The sequence below is a fragment of the Eretmochelys imbricata genome, chromosome 14 (assembly GCF_965152235.1).
Source record: "Eretmochelys imbricata isolate rEreImb1 chromosome 14, rEreImb1.hap1, whole genome shotgun sequence".
Taxonomy (NCBI): Eukaryota; Metazoa; Chordata; order Testudines; family Cheloniidae; genus Eretmochelys; species Eretmochelys imbricata.
This window is the reverse complement of record NC_135585.1, coordinates 10,078,457-10,089,663: the sequence shown is the minus strand read 5'-3', so window position 1 is coordinate 10,089,663 and position 11,207 is coordinate 10,078,457. Positions and strand designations below refer to the sequence as shown.

The following is an 11,207-nucleotide window of genomic DNA, read 5'->3' as shown; positions in this document are numbered from 1 at the left end:
CGCCTAGCGAGCGCTGCTGCCTTCCCTGCCCCCCAGCCCCGGGTGGGGGGTTGAGAGGGCAAGGCGGGGATGGGGGGCGCGGTGAACCTGACCAGGCGGCAGGAGCCCCCCCCATGCACCCTCCACAGCTGGCCTTGCCCCCCCCCACACACACACATCCAGCGGGGGAGAGGGGGTGGTCATTTGCTATTGCAATCAGTTCTGCTGCCCCGAGCCAGGACTGACTGCCGCCATCCCAAAGCCAAAGAGCCACTGGGGGGGGGGGAGGAGGTGTCCCAACAAAGACCCCCCGCCCCCTCCCCGCTGCCCAGCTTTATAACGCGGCAGCCCCAGGCCAGGCAGCAGCGCCGCGCGCCCGTGCTCTGTCCCGGGGGCTGCAGCCAGCGCGTGCGGGGCTCTGGGGCCGGGCTCGGCGGCGTCCGTCCCCCCCGCCTCCCCCACCAATGTCCCTCGGGCGGCTGCTGCTGCTGCTGCCGCTGCTGGCGGGGAGCGGGCCGGAGCCCTGCGCCGCCGACCGCTGCAGCTGGAAGGGGAGGTAAGAGCCGGCCAGGGGTGTGCAGAGCCCGGGCCCCAGGCGGTGGGGAGCCCCCAGAGCCGCGGGAGGGGGGAGGGATTGTCTGGCAAAGCCCCCCCCCCACCCCATTTGCTAGACATTTTTTCCACCCGCTCGTCGGCTGGAAGAGGGACCCGCCTGGGTTAGGGGCTCGGAAGCGCAGCGTTGGCCGGGCTCCTCAGGGAGACGCCGCCCGGGCTGGCGAGGTGCTGCGTCGCCCCGGCTGTCTTATGCCCACTGCTGGCGCGTCGCCTGCGAGGTCTGTGCGTGACGATGGGGGAAACCGAGGCACGGAGCCGCAGCGTGAGGTGTCTGCGGCCACCCAGCGAGTCAGGAGCCCAGCGCGCCAGGCGCCCGGTCCCGCGTTTCAAGCTTTTCGCACCCAGCGCGGGAGCAGGCCAAAGCAGGCCAGGGCTCGAACAGCAAAGGCGGGCCCTCATTAGACAGCGAGAACACTCCTGCCCTCTGTTTCGCTTCTCTAATGAACGCCTGAACCCTGACAGCAGAAATATGCATCAGACTGGCTTCCAGGAGCCCCCAAAGTCAGTCTGGTTTACCATGGGGTGTCAAAAAGAACAGGAGGACTTGTGGCACCTTAGAGACTAACCAATTTATTTGAGCATAAGCTTTCGTGAGCTACAGCTCACTTCATGGGCTGTCAATCTGTGTTGAAAGATTTTTCTCCTAACAAATCAGTGTGTCTTCCATGTCAAATGACAGGAAGCTACAGAACTGGTGGGAAATTTTCAACGCTATTTTTGTCATAATTTTGAAGGAAAACAGGGTTCCAGTTTTTCACAAAAATTACGAAATTGAACTTTTTAGCCAGCTGTGGTAATAAAGAGACTGGGCCTGATTCAGCTCGAAGCGCCGTGTGTTATCAAAAGTGACTCCAAATTAATGAAATTCATAGAACATCAGGGTTGGAAGGGACCCCAAGAGATCATCTAGTCCAACCGGCTTTGTCCCAGATCCCTAAATGGCCCCCTCAAGGATTGAGCTCACAACCCTTGGTGTAGCAGACCAATGCTCAAACCACTGAGCTCTCCCTCCCCCCTAAGTGCACTGAGGTAAAGCTGGTGTGAAGAAGATCCAAATCAGGGCCAGCCTACAGCTCGTTGTTGAGAAATGATTCTTCAGTATAAGCTTTCGTGAGCTACAGCTCACTTCATCGGATGCATTCAGTGGAAAATACCACTGAATGCATCTGGTGAAGTGAACTGTAGCTCACGAAAGCTTATGCTCAAATAAATTGGTTAGTCTCTAAGGTGCCACTAGTACTCCTTTTCTTTTTGTGGATAAAGACTAACACGGCTGCTACTCTGAAACTCTTCAATAGTTGCTACTGGTAACATTTTCAAAGTCCACCTGACTTGGGCATTTTCAAGAGTGACTTAGGCATTTGGGCACCTAATTCTCATGGAAAGGCATTAGGACTTGCTCCGAGGGGTAGGATTTTCCAAAAGGGCTAAGCATTGCTCCCATTGAAGGCAATGGGAAGTTTGCCCTGGTTTGGAATGGGGAACAGGGCTAGGTCAGCGCCGAGCACTCTTAAAAACTCTACTCTACTTCTAAAAATGGGACATAGGCTTAGCGTCGAAGATGCAGTGTGGGCTCTGAAGCCTGGGACAAAGGGCGGGCATCAAAGTGCTATCTGCATAGCTATTCTTAGAGCCCCATTCCACTCTGCCGGCCCCGGGCTGGGAGCCTCCCGGCCACGGGCTGTGGAGACGTACTCTGAAGCACGTTTGAAAAGGTTCCCTTACATCTGTTACCATGCAGCTTGCTACAGAAGCGGCTCTCCTTTAGTAGCTGCCACTAGAGAACTAATTATATGTAGTAGTAATAATCATTAATAATGGAGACCATAAGTCTACATCCAGTTGTTGCTGTAAAAGACTTCTGATGCACACTGCTGTCTCCGCTTGAAAACGGGGTGAAAATAGGCTTGTAGGGAGCAATCCAGCAGTGGCCAGGAGATAGACGAGACTTACAAATCATCCAGGCTGGCTCTGACTCCTGAGGCTCATTTCTTTCCCTGTTTCACGTACAAAACAAGGGGCTTGTTATTTATTATGTGTATTCTGAAGCCCCGCTGAGCTGGGGGCCTTGTTGTTCTAGGCACTGCACACATAAAAAGAGATGGTCCCTGTCTGGAAGCGCTGGCAATCTTGAGCTGCAAGACAAAGGGTGGAAAGGGAAACAGAGGCACAGAGCAGTAACATGGGTTACCCCAGATCACGAAGCAGGTTAGTGGCGGGTTAGGGAGTGACCTCACTCTGCTGACTCCCACTAGCTTGTGCTGCCTAGGTGTTGTTCATTATTAATGATGTATTTTTGGCCTTGCCTTGGCAGTGGTTTAAGTTGGGAACCCCGTTCCCGCACCGTGGAGCAGGTCCACCTACGCTGCACCGAGGGCTCCCTGGAATGGCTGTATCCAGCCCGAGCCCTGCGTGTTGTCCTGGAGCCCAACTTGTCGAGCACCAGACACACCACGGTCTGCATCAAGCCAGCGAGTGACTTCCAGGGTGCCAGCATCTACGTGGAGCGCGCCGGGCAGCTGCACCTGGTGGTGAGCGAAGCCGAGGAGGCGCGGCTGCGCCACGTGTCCTGTTTCAGTGCCCACACGCCACAGCGGGTCGCCCTTTTCCTGCAGGCTAGCCCGCAGAGGGATATCAGCCGCAGGATGGCCAGCTTCCAGTACGAGCTGCTGAGCAACCAGAGTGCGGCGGGCCCTGACTTCCAGAAAATGGCCCTTGTGGAAGGTAAGGCTGAGATCGCCCATAGGCCCCGAGCCTGCAAATGGATCTACTCAGGTCACCCCCTGTAGTGCTTGATCCACTTCTGTAGAGGTCCCATACCGGTGCAGGACTCCATCAACAGGGAGCCAATTTCATGAATGGGGTTCCTCTTTGCAGGAGAGGGATAATTGCTTATCTGTGAACCCCAACACCTGCCCCTCTCCCTGCTCCCCTTGTTAATACATCACATTGATCATGGGAGATGTTTACAGCACAGAGTCTCTCGAGCTACCCTGTTCAGAGCTCCAAAAGCAGGAAACAGATTTCAGAGTAACAGCCGTGTTAGTCTGTATTCGCAAAAAGAAAAGGAGTACTTGTGGCATTTAGAGACTAACCAATTTATTTGAGCATGAGCTTTCGTGAGCTACAGCTCACAAATTGGTTAGTCTCTAAGGTGCCACAAGTACTCCTTTTCTTGATCCAAAGCCCATTGAAATCAATGACTCAGGCTACTCTCCTCACACACTTCACCAGTCTGTTAGCAATCATTATTGTACTGATCAGTAACTGATTCTTTTGTTCTTTAGCGATGTGCCGTCCTTGTGACAACATGGAGCTTCTGATGGCCATTTGCAGCAGTGATTTTGGTAAGCAGACTTACAGGAAAATATTCTGCCTCTAATTATGCATTGATTATTTCGTTTTATTGCCTCTTCTTTAAATACCGTGATCGTCTTGCTCTTCAATCTGAGAACGCCACTCGCTTGTGTCAAAAAATGAAACGTAAAAAGATGGGATAAATCAGAGCTGCAGATCAAACACAGTGAATCTAGGCAGGTGGGAAGGCAAAGTAATTTTTTTTTCTTTCCACATACACTATACACACTCCCTCTTCGGCATGAAGTGTTTTGCTGGAATCATTTTGTCACAGTCCCCTTGTCTTTCACTTTCTGATAGTTTTGCACACGCACACACATGTACAGCAGAAATATTCTTTACTTACCTTCCATCTAATTGCACAGATATGAAGAATTTTGTAAAATCCCAATTTATGCAGGTTGGCTTTTTCCAAACTGATCACAACTTAAAACTGCTGTAATGATGGTAGAGCAATCCTTGTGGGAACAGTTCCTCGCCATGTGTTTCACTGTGGGGCTGTACCCAGGGCTTAAATTCAGCCGGAGTTGTCCGGAGCGGAGCTCTGGTAAATATTTTCAACCCCCGTGGAGTTTTTACAGCATGTTGGTGGCTCCAGGAAATACTCTATGAGAATTAAAGCCCTGGCTGTACGTTCTACCCCCTCATCAAACTTTCCCAAAGTGAGTCTGGTTATAGATGCAACCTCACACAGATATTGTAGAACATCAGATGCAAACAATGTTAATGGACCTGATCCTGCACCCTGTGGAAGTCAATGGCAAAACCCCAATTTCCACTGCCCTTGATCAAATTAAAAAAAAGAGATATTTTTGAAAACCATTGATGCTGCTATGCCTCAAGGAGATCCTTTATCCTTGATAAACTCAGTGGGTGCAACCTTGAAACTGAAGCCAAATCAGAAATAGTTCCTGCTACATAATGCCAGCTCTTGCACATGACAAGGTCACAGATAAATTTATAATTGTCCTTTGTACATTCCCTTTCATTCTACTCTTTTTTCTTTCATATCGTGCGCTCAGTGGTTTACTATACTTAGCACAAGTACACACACACACACACTCTCTCTCTCTTTCTCTTTCTCTCTCTCCCCTGCTCTGGTTACTGATGGAGTCCATTGTTTGTGACATAAACTTAGTTGCATGAGAAGATTTACCCTTCATTAATGACACCGTCTTTCAGCCCCAGCCTAGCACATCCCGTTTGAGAAAACAAATGCATTAATATACTATAAAGTAATAAATAGGGGAAACCCTTAACATGATGCTGTAGCAAAGGCTTTATCTCCTTTACTTCATCTTGCAAAATCTCTACTGATCTGTTACTTCTCAGTATTGTCTCTTGCTCTGCAACATGTCTTTTTTTTTGTTTTATTGCACTGATTTTTCCTTTACACACACAAATTATACCATTGTAATTATACTCGTCTAGTTAAAGCCGTACAACCTCCCTAATGTGGACACAGTTAAATATGCTCATAGCTAGGATTGGCAGAATTCAATTTTTATTTTTTTCATAATTCCAACAGATAATATCAGTGTTTATATTTAAGCTTTTTTCAATTTGTATCCATTTAAATGTTCAGTTGTGCAAAATTACAGATTTTAATTATCTTTATTTTTATCAATTTAAACTTTCACAGTTGTGGGAACTTATGTAATGAAATCTATTTAATGACAGTAGACATTGAGATTCAAACGTCAAAGGTTTCTAGCCATTAAAACACAAATTGTCTGTGTTGCATATTAAAATATCCAAAGGAAATAGCCTTACATCAAACTTCAATAAATTCTCAAGCTGTGCTTTTTTTACTTTGCCTAACTGTAAATTTTGATGATCCTGGATGGAAATATTGTGTCAGTTTGTGTGTGTGTGTGTGTGTATGGTGAAATCAACATTTACCAACACTTACTGATAAAAATTGACTCCTTTCAAGCCTACTTATAAGCTCTAGTGATATAAGACGTCTTTGTAGCCGTATAACTACATCCATTCTAGGGGTTGTCCTGGGAGAACTATATTGGCATATCAGAACAAAACTGAATGCAGCCCAGGTCTTACCATGAAAGTGTATTCCTGTGCCAATCATCTTTCTTCCTCATTTGAACTAATTGATGCAATCTCCCCCATTGTTTCTACTTGATGAAGTTATCAGTTCCCATGCAAACAGCTCTCCCTCTGCGCAGCCTGCAGCCCCAGAGACTGACAGATGTGGAGGCCCAGGGTGCACAATGGGGGGTATTTATACTTATAGCACCATCAGACCAGAAGAAATAGCCCTTTGAACGGACTCTATTTATGACCTGACTTCCTTGCCCTACACTCACAAATCGCTATCATCAACTTTTTTGATTAGAGAAAATAGCTGCTAATGAAAGTGTAAATGACACCATGAGTGAATGGGGGCTTTATGGTTAGTCTTAAGGCAGAGGTCTTCAGTCACTAGGCCATGAGCCGTGCAGGAGCGACTTTGAGGAACAGGAACAAGTGCATTATAGCTTGTCAATAGACTTGACTGCATCTGATTAAAGATGCTCACACAAAGGAGATGAAGAGCAGAGCGGAGACATCTGTTGTGCTCAGCCCTTGCATCCCTTGAAAATTAAATTAGCTAAGGAAGTTCCTGGACTTTTCAGAAATAAGCTCTTTGTGCCTCTTACACTAATGAGACCATTATCCCCAAAGGAAAGAGCTGATGGATATTTTGCAAAGTTCCAGCTAAATGGGTAACCTCTCATTTGCTCAGGGACTGTTGGCAGAATGGTTGAGGGTCGCTCTTTGCGCATTCCCTGTATTTTGGATTCAAATGGAATTTGTTCTTGAAGAAATGTAATATGAAAAGTCAGTTCCCATTGATTGTTGGGGGGAAGTGGGGAACGGAGAGGAAGATTTCACATCGGCAAATAACAGGCATAAGTTTTGCAGCTGTGAAATGGATGACATTCTCTGTGCTGGAGACACAAATGATTAAACTTATTTAGGCCTTTATTCTATTTTTATTTCTCAAACCAGCTTTGCTAGTTTTTACAGGTGGAGTGGGTTGTGTGCAAATGGCATGATTTAAATGAGGCATAAAGGTTTCTGTTGCTCCGAAAAAAGGGACTGAATACGTACGCTGGGGAAAATGGAGGGTTTTGTCAGTAGGAGACAAGATTAGGTGTGTATGCACACTAGGCTGTGCTGAAACAAAAGGGTGAGGTTTTCTGGTACACTTTTCTAGAGTAGACCAGACCCAGGGTCCCAGTCCTACACTAGCATGGACCCTGCATCCACAGAAGGGCCCCCTGGAATTCACCAATAGCGTCCAACAGAACACAAACCATTACACATTCAGAGCGCTGCGTAATAACAGTTCCCTCTATTTTATTTTGACTTACAGGTCTAGTTTACATTAGGCCAGATCCTCAAATGGCATAGCTGCATTGACTTCACGGGGGCTGTGTCGCTTTATACCACCGGAAGATCTGGCCTTAAAATGTCTGTCTTGTTCCCTAGTTTTTAATTTATTTTTTATACAAGAAGATTTCATATTGGGCAATACATTTTTTAAAAAATTGAGTGCCCTGTAGTTCTTATGGAGGCAGAACATGGCTGCAGATTGAGTCTGATGACGACAAATCAAAACTTTGTCAAAACAAGGCTACTGATCAAATTATGATTGGGGTGAATTTTTGATTGCAGTCTAATATCTGGCCATACTTGCACTGTAGGAATGAAATAGCTAGCTTTAGTTTCCAATTTTTTTCTGATCTTCTATGCTTTACCAGTCATGGTGTTCTCTGAAGAAACCTGAAATAATACAGTACTGTAGAATCAAAATGCTTTGTACTGGAAATCCAAAAGATAAATCAATGACCTAACAAATGGCTCTCGATTTATGATCCATGGAGCATCAGGGGTCTTCATCTGGGGTTCTCAGAGGGAAACACTTCAGCTGCATTTGCACTGGTACCTATCAGTGCACCTCTACCACTGGCAGCAACATGAGAAATGGGAGTGTAGACAGAGCCCTGTTCTGAGTCCTGTCCACACTACTACTTCCAACAGTGCTTCAACTGGTGTACAAAGGCATAGTGGGGACTTGGAGTGATGGTCCATGACAGGGTCACTCGCTGGGAACAGAGACTGAAAACATTTAGGGAACCCTTGAACTAGCCTGTCCTTGTATGTTGGTGCACACAGCTGCTGTGTTGTACCCCAGAAGTGGCTGCATGTCAGCAAGTTCTCAAACAGGTAATTAATTGTACAGTGATGTGGAACCATCGGTATAAAAGGTGCTAAGTAATATCAGAAAATTAGTCTTTCTAGGGAAAAATGCACTGAAAATATTATAGTAGCTGAACTCTTTATCAGAAACAGCTGTGCCATAACCAACTCACTATTCATGTCATCTTCACATCTAGTCGTGAGAGGATCGATCCAAAATGTTTCCCATGACCCTGAAAATCACATGTCCCAGGTTGAAGTCAGCGTCCAGAAAGTCTACAGGCAGAAAAACAAAATTTTCCGACAGGACGAAGCAACTGGTGAATGGAGGGGCCCCATAAAAACCCTGCTGCAGTGCAAGGTAAAGAAAGGTGCTGGAGATTTCCTGTTCACTGGCAATGAACATTTTGGAGAAGCTTGGCTGGGCTGTGCCCCTAGATTTAAGGACTTCAATTCTATTTACCAAACAGCCAGAGACAGGGGAACAAACCCATGTGAGTTTCAGTTTAGCTGAAATGCATGTCACAAGAGCGCTGACTAAAGGATTGCAGCCCCGTGTTTGGGTGCTGTTCATGAGGTGCAGCAAAGGCTGAAGACAGATTTCACTAGAGCTAGGGCTGGGAGAGCCTCTTGGAGTTTATGACGCTATGAACCTCTCAAACCAGGACAGTGAGGCTGCAAAATGGTTGAAATTCATGAAGTGCTTTGCTTATAATTCAAATACAGGTGCCTCTCCTGCCTCCAGGGGACCTTCTGATTTTTTAAGGGGCTGCTTTTCCCCCCTAGCTGAAGAGTAGCCTGTGCTGAGTGTTAGAGGTAGGAGATGCCTCACAAAATCTAGGATGCCCTAAGTGGGTGTCCTATCTGTTTTGTATTTTTCGTTAGCTTTTTTCTCCCCTATTCTCCCCCCACTCTTACTTTTTTAACTCTGTGCTTCCGTTTTCACTCGGTAGATTCCCTCCCGCCCACATACAGTAAGGAGAATGCAGACTCAATGACATTGAGAGTTTGAGTTGAACTACTAAGCCCCCAGCCTATCAGTGGGTTTGTCAGTTTCCTGCGGTTTCTCTCTTGGGAAGTTACAGTTCAGTAGAACACATGCAAACTAAGGGCTCTGGGGCATAAGCTCAGCTTCTGTAAACCTGTATAGCTCCCAGGACTGCACCAGTTTATAGCAGCTGAAGGACCTTGGTGTAGATAAGGGCTGTTGTGATGATCATCACTTTGGTTAACATGAGTTACTAACATGATGAATTGTCCCAGTTCAGCCAAGCCCTATAAGAAAGGTACAGCAGGTAAAAACTGTTTATTTCAAGGCGAGTCTTGCATGGTTAGCCCCCACCCCACCCCACCCCACCATGCATTTTAATCACAACTCATTGTAAGTAGCAGTCGATGTGTAGAAAGTGTTCCAGTTGAGACAGAACCGAAGGTTGTGCTGTATTGAAAGAGGTGCAACGGATGTCCTGTTATTGAATCTAATCTTCCTGTTTGTTCAATATTGTGATTAAGTAAATGAACAATGCTGTTAACGTTTGCACTGTGAACTTTGCGCAGCTAAAACGAAGAGAAGTTTTGAGGAACTTAAGTTTCAGAGACAGTTGCGGGCATCCCAGAGTCGGCACTCACTTGCTCTTCTGAAAGTCCGTGCCCCCTGAATATCATTTGTAAGAGTGGGCTTGTCTAAAGGGATAGTGTTATTTGGTTGGTTTTTTAAAGTGCAGTCCACATTTCCCAGCTGTACTTTGCACTTTCAAACACTGTGTTTGCTGATCACCTATGTACTGTATTTGACTGTTTTGTATATTTGGGAACAAAATTGTACATGCTGATCTTATACATGATTGTGTATTTGTTTTGCCTATGAGTACAAAAGCCCTTAGCTGTATCTCAGCACCATTACCTGGAAAATAAAATATTTTGTTTTCAAAAGCTTGAGGATAGATCAACACTACTTTAGTAACTTAGTCTTTCAGAAGAACTTGTAGCTTACATGGTGTTTTACGGAGTGTTAGGTGTTTTTAATGATCCACTATGAAATTAATCTGGGTACAAGGTATGTACGTATAAAGGCCTGCATATCAGATAATATAATATATAGTTTTGCAGGGCCTCACCACTCTTGAATTTAGCAACCCGAACCACCCACAGGCTGACAGAATAATGAACAACACATGAGAGATCGTGCATGTTCCTATTCCAGCCGTGCTACACTCTACACCCATTGCACTGCATTAAGAGAGATCTAAGGTCACGACTATCCAAAGTAACAGGTAGAGTTGGTTGACATTTTTTCAAATTTATTTTTGTTGTTTGGAAAAAAAAAAAAGAAAGAAAAAGAAAAAAAGAAAGAAAGAAAGAAAAGGTCTTTTTTGGGAAATTGAAAATGTTCCCAGCGTTTTTATATAAAAATGTATAGCTCTTCCCCTCCTTCCCCCACAAAAATTAAACATGGGAAAAAAATGAGGGCGGGTTTTCCCTTCCCCTCACCCCCTCTTTTTCTGGGGCAAAAAGGGGGAAGAAAAAGGAGCAGATACAAACACGGACGAATTTCACACCAGAAACTAAACAAGCAGAATGCAAGTTATTTTGAAATTTTTTTTTATAAACTTTGCCGTGTTCGGCCCAGCTCTAGTAACAATTCGAGCCAGGTGCTAAACCAGAGATTCTCTGAGGTAAAGAACTTAGGAAAGAGGGAGCCTCGCAGCTAGAAGTTTCAGAGTAGCAGCCAGGTTAGTCTGTATCCGCAAAAGGAACAGGAGTACTTGTGGCACCTTAGAGACGAACCAATTTATTTGAGCATCAGCTTTCGTGGGCTACAGCTCACTTCATCGGATGTTCATGAAAGCTGATGCTCAAATAAATTGGTTCGTCTCTAAGGTGCCACAAGTACTCCTGTTCTTTTTGCAGCTAGAAGTGTTAACTGCCCATATAGTTGCTAAGTGATCCTGTAGCCGTTGTAATGAGTGATGCCTCAGCTAGCACCCAGAATAGTCCTGGTGTAGTAAGCTTGAAATCAGTTCCCTAATGTGCTTACACCAGGGCCAAGC

The 11,207-nt window shown here is 45.9% G+C and overlaps 1 protein-coding gene across 1 annotated transcript; it reads left to right on the top strand.

The window, feature by feature from the left end:
• Window positions 1-425: 425 nt before the first annotated feature.
• LOC144275253 (meteorin-like protein) lies at window positions 426-8,706 on the top strand. The gene is made up of 4 exons (XM_077834437.1): window positions 426-535; window positions 2,909-3,318; window positions 3,882-3,941; window positions 8,355-8,706. Exons 1-4 carry the CDS (start codon window positions 444-446, stop codon window positions 8,669-8,671), a joined length of 879 nt encoding a protein of 292 aa, XP_077690563.1. The 5' UTR covers window positions 426-443; the 3' UTR covers window positions 8,672-8,706.
• The last annotated feature ends 2,501 nt before the right edge of the window (window positions 8,707-11,207 follow it).